This window comes from Fragaria vesca, linkage group LG1 (assembly GCF_000184155.1).
Source record: "Fragaria vesca subsp. vesca linkage group LG1, FraVesHawaii_1.0, whole genome shotgun sequence".
In the NCBI taxonomy this organism is placed as follows: Eukaryota; Viridiplantae; Streptophyta; class Magnoliopsida; order Rosales; family Rosaceae; genus Fragaria; species Fragaria vesca.
In genome coordinates, this window is record NC_020491.1 from 17,210,380 (window position 1) to 17,219,539 (window position 9,160).

Genomic DNA, 9,160 nt, shown 5'->3' on the forward strand with positions numbered 1-9,160 from the left:
TCCGTATGCTCATTTAATAGAGTCCTGAGTGTCGCCAAATGCGGGTTAGATTCTGTTTTTCTGGAGTAACAAACACGCACTTAAGGGCTAAACATTGATGAATATTGATGTGTATATCATTGATGAATAGGGGCTAAGCACACGCAAATTGCTCTTATATATATTTTTTTGTTTTTAGGGCTAGTTTAGTATTGCTGTGACTTAAAAAAAAATTGATGTTGTACTGCGAAAATAATCAGCTGTGAATTAAAACAGTTTTGTGTTTGGTAATTATTAGCTTTAAAAATGCTATCAAGTTAAAATTTATTAATTTCTAGTGTTTTTAATAATAGCTGCTTTTAAAAGTAACATTCAGGTTGCTTCTAAAAGATGCTGCCACTAACCTGTAATTTTCAAAAAAATCTGTTTTTGTTTCGTTTACCGAACACCATAAAATCTAAAAGTTCAAATAGAAGCTGATTTTTTTAAATGCGAAGTTGTACCAAACTAGGTCTTACGGTGCTTTCCCTTCTCTTTCTTTCTTTTTATTTTTTTTGTTCAATGACCCACGGTCAGTTTTGATGCTTTGCAGGAACAGTACAAGACTTCAGTTCAAACTCACGGCAGGTTGAAAGAACACAGTCGGAGAATTATCCGTTCAACAATCAGAAAGACACTGGCTAAAACTTACGGCAGCTTCTATATGCCACAAACTTGTAGCAGAAACTACTTGTGAAAGATTGCTGCGCCCATGAGATAGTTAACTATTTGGGTGACTCCACGAGGCTCACTATAACGCTGAATGGTGCAAAAAATCAAGTCATCCCTACCCAGTTCTATAAAACTTTACATGTTGTCTTTCTGCAGGCAGTCCAAATCTGTGTGATGTACATTAGCAGGTACTAAAGACAACTAAACTGCAATTGTTGGCATAAAATTTTACGTCGACCACTACCATTTGAGAAAACCACACCGATCCATGCTACCCACGTCATTCTCATCTGTAGAATCAGAATCACTTCCCACAGTTTCATCTGAACTATCGCTTGGAAGGAGTTGAATGCGGTCGGCATGCTCCATAACCCAATCAGTGAATTCAGGAGATGCTGCCCATTCTGCTAGAGCATGTCGCGTTGATTCCCGTGTAAACTCATCCCACTCTTTCTTTGTGAACTTTTGGTTTCGCATTTTGTGGAAGGTTGAATAGTACTCCTGTTGATTACATGCCCTAAAAGATGGCGATACAACACCTACAATAAACAAACAAGAACATATCAATTGAAATTGTGATACAGCAACCTGGAACTTTATGTGTGCCAGAGATTTATGCAGCAACACACTACAAAACTTCACCAGGTAGAATGAAATCGATTTCACTAAAGTACTACAAAGGCAAAATGAACTCTCTATTGTGGGGGCAAAAAACCAATCTCTTTTTTCAGACCATATTAGAAAAATTTGCATCTATGAGTACTTAATCAAAATATAAAGCACCACACCAAAACAATCTATCACCAAAAAGTCCTACCTTTAACAGGAGAATCAGACCAAGCAGATGCATCCCTTGTACTGTTCCATGCCTCTAGTGGGCTGGACCTACTAAGGAACTCTGAACGACTGTGTCTTCTTTTCTGCAGTAGAAGTCTCCCACTCGCACCATTTGACTGGTTCCTGCACAAAATCAATTTTATGTCTTGGTGTAAAAGCATACAACAAATATTAGCAGCTGCAAATAAATCTGGCTAAAATGTTGTATCATCTCATCCAAATAACATGAAGACCACAGTTCACTGAAAATTTCTCTCAATCTATCACAAGTTGTTAGAATTACTTATTTATCTTCCAATACAAAAGACAATTAGACTTAGCAGATTTATTTCAAGGAAAATATAGTGTTATGAAGAACACTGATTGAATAATGGGTCAGCAGTGAATTCTACCTAAAACATAGTTTACTTAAAGGGAAACAGTGCAGGACTTACATTCTGCCATGCCATTTCAGAGAAGTGATAAGCTTGCAGATACCCAAGCAGGAAACCAACGCCCCAATAGCCAAAGGTGTATCGAGAGTGCTCTGGAAAAAATTATTGAAAAAGAGAAAAACAGGTGAGTAATACAACAGCACAGTTAGAGTCTAATGAGGACTTTATAATGACAATGTCAAGTGTTTCAAACTGTAGTTCTAATATTATTTTATTCACCATAAAAATCCTTCAACTTTTAGTTTGAACCTCAGCCAGTCCTCATTTTAAACGAAACCATGGACATTGTGCCAGTATATAAACTACTCCGGGATCATGTGGACATAAGCCAAATGCAAACAAAGATAGGTTTGCATTGACTTTCTCCTCATAGTGCAGTCTACAAACAGGTAATTTGTGTACAGTCCAACATACCAGACAAGTACTTTATGTCTACTGAGAATAAACTATATCTAATAGCTAAATCATAGAACCACATTGTCATAAATTAAGGGGTAAATTCCTCCTATGGCACTTGACGTATTGTCAATTGGACAGTTAGGTACATATTGTTTAGAAGAGGACACTTTGGTACATCAAGTTATACTCAATTAAACTGTTTGATACTTCTGTTAACTTTCCCGTTGATATAAGGGTAAAATTGACATTTAGGTACTATTTATAAATATAAAATAAGAAAAACATGAGTTTTGTAGGTTGATGACCATTCGTCTTGGGTCTTCGTTATTTTCTAGGTCTTTTGGGAGAAAATAAACATGAATTAACACTTTTGAGTAATGTTGATCGATTATGACCTAATTTATTTTTATGTTTAAGATATAGGGCAAATATTAAGAAATACGTATTTGTGATCTGTACACCCATGACACTACTTTCAGTGGATTAATTAGATATAGGTCGGTGTAGTCTCGTGCGTGTTTAGATCATAACGACCAAATTTCATACATATAATATAAAATTCAATTATGTTTGGAACAAAAAATTATATCCCTAAATGTTTTATAAATATATACCTAAATGTCAAATTTACCCTCATATTTAACGGAAGTACCAAACTGTCATAAGAAGCATAACTTGAGGTACCAAAGTGTCCTCTTCTAAACACTAGAGGAGAAATTTACCCTAAATTAAGATTATTCCAATTATTCTCCTTTGATAAGCGAAAATTGCTCAGAAACTTTGTTTACACTTTTGTCTAGCACATACAGCCAGGATTGTAGGATATTCTTTCATCTGTAGCAAATACCCAACCAACGTTTGTGCCTGCAGATGAGTAATTCTCTTCCAAGGATCCATAATTTCACGAAGTGATAGAGAACCTATTTATGTAAGTGCAATAGTATCCAAACTTGGCAAAATAACTCTGCAATTGTTTCTACTTAATTACTAAGTTATAAGCCAAAGAGAATGCAACGGAAAACCTGAGAGATGAACGTGATTCCGAAAAAGCGTATTGCCCACATAGCAAATTGGGCTACAGAAACATCTACTGTTCCATCTTTTGAGATGAAAAACTTCCTCCCAATCCAGTAACCTAGTGCAGCACCCGTAACGATAATTGCAACCAGTAAAAATTTTGAGATCTGCAAAAAAACAATGACAAGGTAACTAATTAAGGCAATATATACTATCGTGTGCTTGGAAAGTAACAGAAGCGGAGTAACTAATCTAAACCTTTATTCTGCCTAGCTTCATAATCACTAATTATCATATTGATATGATTCTCTCATTCAAAACTATTGAGTTACATGCAGGCCAGAGACATCGTGAAAGGAATATTATTCATTATCTCGTTCACAACTATTGATTTGCAGACATGCATGCCCAAGACATCCTGAAAGCAATTATCGATCAGAATGCTGTTTGGAGCAGCCAACACCGATGTGCTTAGAGAGCAGAGCAAAGGTTCAAATCTGTGGAGCTTACTTGGGTGATAAAATTTTGTGTCGTTTTAAGTTGATGGGCTGTCTGGTGCTGAAACTTGCAAGAAAATTATAAGAAAAAAAATCATGGATTTTGCAACGTTATGCTGTTTCTTAAAGAAACTGGAACTAAAATATGACCCAAATGAGCTAACGAGTGTAATTAGTTTCACTCAAATCTGCTGATTGGGTCACAATTTCATATGATTTTGTTTGGGTTATGATTAAGAAAATGTGGCTGTATTAAACTGAAGTATAAGAAGTTGCTCTGTTTGATTTTGTTCGTCAATGTTCTTTTTATTAAATGTGAGATTGCTTTTTAGATGCCAAAGCTGTTTATATGGGAGATTTAATTTGCTTGCCCTACTAAATGTGTTATTTACATGGGTCTGTGCATTTGTGCTTCTTTGTTCTTCTGGTAAATAGGAATGGTGAAATTGAATAGAGGGGAGAGGCTAGGTGCAAGAGATATCGCAGATCTTCCTTGGCCAGGAAACAGTGTGAACAGGTTTTCATTTATTTATAAGTTTCTGAAATTTTCATCTCCAAAGTACACTAACTCACATACTTAACCGTGTCCATGTCAGCTTAAGTACCAGCTCAGGTAGGATCTAGAATGGTAACCTCATTTACCTGGACCTGAAGTTAGCCCCAAGAGCCCTAAATGGGCCTGGAGTCCCAAAGGGATTTGAGCTTGGACTGTACTGGGTGAACAAGTCTAACTTGGTCCTACTCTATGAAAAACTAAATCCAGACAAACAAAGAAGCTTAATTCTACAAGGAAATGGATAATTAAGCTTTAATTCTACAAAAACTTCTGTCTCACCTTGTCAATTCAAATCCTTTTTATCCCTCTCTTGCTTTCTTTATGAGGGATCTGGATGTAATAGGAATTATTAATCCTTTATTTTCTCAATTAATAATATGAGGGCTGTGGGTGTAATTGGAATTGGTTGTGGGTGATCAAACACCTTGTGATCTCTTTGTATTGTCTTGAACCAGTATAAGTCTCCTCTATGACTGTTTTATATAGAGAGAGAGCTTTAAGAACTGTCAATAAATGTGGTTAAATATTATTCGGCAATCAGGGAGGGATAGGTTGCCTAATTGGCAATATTTAGGAAAACGAAATAATGCTGAAATACATCCATTAGAGAGAGAAGTTTAAGAAATCTCAATAAATGTGGTTAAATATTAGTCAGCAATAGCGATAAGTTGCCAAATTGGCAATATAGAGGTTAAACGAAATAATGCTGAAATATATCCATTTGTCTATATTTAGACATCACACTGATTTTTAGAACAATAATGGAAAGGATACACAATATTGGAATGGTAACGACCAAGATAAAGAATATTTACGAGGATATTGCCAATAAAAAGAGTTAACAAAATTAAAAGAAATGGGGAGAAATTTACCAGATTGTGCATGTCTTCACTTATCCCAAAATTCACAAGAAATGAATTTACCATGGCAGAGAAGTGCTGAAAAACATAAGATCCAGCTCCAAGCTGAAAATGGAATTTAAGTTGTAAAGTAGTTTGACACAAATAAAGAACTACTCTGAGTCCACAGAAGATTTGAAACAACTCTTACCACTGATCCATATATAGTAACAAGATAGAAGAAATTTTTTCTTCCAAATGGCAGCAATTTCATTCCCTACATGAATCAATAAAAAAAAATTATTAAAAGCAATCGTACATAAAGATGAAAATCACAAAATCCAGAAAATTCCTATCATTCTCGTCCTTGTTGGCAGTATACCACAAATTGACATTCAAACTACCAAAAAAAACTGGCATGCAAATCTAACTCGTCACGGTTAACCAAGTCATCAGGGAAAGAAAAGTTTCTTCAGAGAGGAAAGATCATGCATTACATGAAAAATAAAAGTAAAAGAGGAAAAAACAAAAAACAAACACAATTTATCTAAAATCAATCCTGAAAAAGATTATGAAACATAAGCCTACAACGCAAATATACATATATATAGACTGTATATATGTATGCAAATATATATATATATATCACTGTATCCCACATATACAGGCACGCTTGCACACACAGAGACACAGAATGCATTAATGCTCAGGGATAAATGGAATGTGAAGTTGAAATCTCTTGGAAATACAGGAAGCAACCAAAAAGACCTGATGACCTATAAAATTCCAACATCCTTGTTACTGCACACATTCTCCGCGAAAAAGGAAACAAAATAAAATATTCCATGATACTAAGTTACCACGTATCTTAAGAGAAGGATGACATGACCTATAAGTGTAGAAGTTGGTTGGTCAAACTGCAATCAACGGAAGTAAAGAAATGGACAGTATTTCCTTTTACATATCAGAAAATGTTAGCGCAATTTTGTGGTAAATGATTTGGTCAACTAATTAAGAATTTCTTATCTGCTTTTCTCATTTTTTCGGGAGCATTCAACTGTACACTATTTGCTTTTTATAACTCTCCCATCCTATCTGTCTATCCAATCCAGCTTAGTAGCATCTCAGTTTGGCGAGTTATGTTTGTTCACTAAAAAATCGGAAGTATAAACGATATAGCAGACAAAGTCAAAAGTTCTGTGGTTGTGTGTGTGTTTTGTCTGTCTGCTATCATGAATCGTATAGCAAAGAAAAATTTAAAGCTGAAAACAAAAGAAAAGAAAATTAAACTAATGCTGACAGTAAAACCATTTAAAACAGAAAGAGAAAAGGGAAAGTACCTGGAAGAGAAGGAATATAATGACCATAAAAACTCCTATAACCATTGAAGTGCTGTAATAAAAATGAACCCAACTACTGATGCTCGGTGCCAGCAACAGTAAACTGAATCCCATGGCTAGAAACAATAGGCGCCATTGCTGAGAGACTGCACAGATAAAAGTTGGATAAGTATCAAATCCCCCAAATTTGAGCATAAAAAGAACAAATTCAGCTGGCTATCATTTTATCTTTGACAAACCTTGTTCAACAGTGAGAGTGGAACACCCAAGTGAATTGCCAATGTACTTGACATCAACATATTTTTCCTGATAAGGGGACATGACAGATTCCCATAACCCATTCTCAAGAGTTTTCCAATCATCCTTTCTACACTGACAGAGTCCAAGCGAGGCATTACTGCAAATAATCCGCGAGTCAAGCAAAAAAAATTGTTATATGTAATACCATGTCCAATGGGTGTGTGGTGTGTGAAGTTAAGGCATTCGACTCACCTGTGAAAACAGATAGCAATTCTGCTATGCAGTCTCTCTGGGATTACGACAGATGGAGACAGCGAAATCCGAAAGGAATTAGCATAACTCGCAAGATTTGATCTAGATATACCAGATACTCGAACTCGTTCACAGAATAAAGCATCTTTGGAACCAGAAACCGGTGCCGGGTTGACATTAATTACTGGGTTTTCAATATCAATACCTGTAATTTCATGCGAACGTCAATAGCCCTCAAATAAAGCAAGCGGCTCACTGGAAACCTAACACTTCCCTCCCCAGTTAAGAAACCAAAGGAAGACCCAAAAAGAAAAAAGGAGACAAAAAAAAAAAAAAAGTTAGGATACCTTTGAGAGTGATCCCGCCAGTTGATGAACATAAGAATGAGATAAAGAGACTGAAAACGAAGAGGAGATGTAGGGCCATGGCTGCGTCCCACAACACACTCGATACAAGAGAAGCGCGGCGTTGGGGTGGTATATATTGATTCAAATGTCTTCCGACTCTTCTCCACCCAGAGGTGGCAAACGGGCACGCTTAGCACCAGCACGACACGGCACCATTAAACGCAGCCGGCCCAAGTCTGTTAGCGGCCAGGCACCGAACAAGCACGCCATACTAATGGGCTAGACCATTAGGAAAATTGGCTTATGGACCTGACCCGGCACGAGCCCATTTTTGGTCTGGCACGACTCAAGCACCTGTGCCGGCCCGTTTCTACCACTATAATTATTGATATTTAAAATTATTAAAAAAATTATGATCATAAGATTTAAAAATTGGATGTTAGTGTTGATATGTAAAATATGTAAAGAGACTGAGAGTGCTAAACCCTAAACTCCAATAATATTTTTTCTAAACATAAATTGTAATATTTCTTTCCATAAATTATTATTTTTTATGAAAACCATAAAGGTTAATTTCATTGTTCAAACCAGAATGACACTGATACATATCTTCCCCCACCATATCTAGGGTAGGTTAAGGACTTAGCATGCTAGCACCACGTATTACATTTTCAGTGATCACTTATTTTGACAAAAAAGAAAAAAGTGAAAACCTAATTAAAACTATGAACTAAAGCATAGCAATTAGGCAACACCATTGCTTAGGTTCCTGATACAAAGGATTGCATGTAAATAGATAAAACTATAAACATAGATTGGGCTAAGGAAAACCCTAACTCAGATTTGGACCTAAGTGGTCCAAAAAGAATGGGTCTAGCCCAGGCCCAGCCGAAGAGTGACCCCATCTTCTCCGCCATCACGTCCCAAACAGCAGCACCGTCAACCCGTCGTCAGGAATACCACCTGCTGCAATCGAGTCTTGCCTGCCCACAACCACCACAAATCTAAAATAGCACCGCCTAGCCCAATATCTCAAAGAAAGCTCATCAAAACTTGAGTTACACAGCCATCGACAAATTTCCAGATCTGCCAAGCCATGGCGCCGACCTACATCAAACTCTTAGACGATGCTTCCGCAGCCGCCAACCCTTGATGCTTCATGATGATCCCCTCCATGTACAAGTCGCCATTGTAGATACCTTCAAACCAAAACCTCAAGCCAAAACCACCCTTTGAAGACCACCTAGAAATTTAGATCTCCCAGCAACAATACTCGGCGCTAGAAAGGCCAAGAGGCCATTCGACAGCCAAGTTTGCTGCCGAACAAGAGGGTTTTGAAGTCAGGCCGCCACCGATTCTAAAGTTATCTTTTTTCAGAGAAAGAAAAGTTTACAACTATTAGAACTTTTTAAAATTAGATATTCGTGTAAATTTGGTTCCAAACATAAAATGTAATATAGACTAATGGCACAATAATACAATTATATAATGAAAATTATATATTTATGTGATATCAAATCTTCATTTTATCACAAAAAACAAAGAGTAAAAAGTTCTTCTCTCCCTTGAGGAAAACCCTATAGACGCTGTCAGAACTTCTCGAACCTGTCTGGCTTCACCTAGCCGTTGGCGATAGCCTTCTATAAATAGGGGTCACACTTGTATAGCTCCTCAAAATTCGTTATTTGTTTCTCTCTCTCTCTCTCTTTCTC

The 9,160-nt window shown here is 36.6% G+C and overlaps 1 protein-coding gene across 1 annotated transcript; it reads right to left on the minus strand.

Annotated features, from left to right (window-relative positions):
* Nucleotides 1-436: 436 nt before the first annotated feature.
* Nucleotides 437-7,673, minus strand: LOC101304036. The gene is made up of 10 exons (XM_004288335.1): nucleotides 7,449-7,673; nucleotides 7,102-7,306; nucleotides 6,849-7,006; nucleotides 6,610-6,755; nucleotides 5,481-5,546; nucleotides 5,303-5,395; nucleotides 3,383-3,544; nucleotides 1,962-2,053; nucleotides 1,508-1,650; nucleotides 437-1,229 (listed from the first exon to the last, which is right to left on the minus strand). Exons 1-10 carry the CDS (start codon nucleotides 7,525-7,527, stop codon nucleotides 931-933), a joined length of 1,443 nt encoding a protein of 480 aa, XP_004288383.1. The 5' UTR covers nucleotides 7,528-7,673; the 3' UTR covers nucleotides 437-930.
* Nucleotides 7,674-9,160: the final 1,487 nt, after the last annotated feature.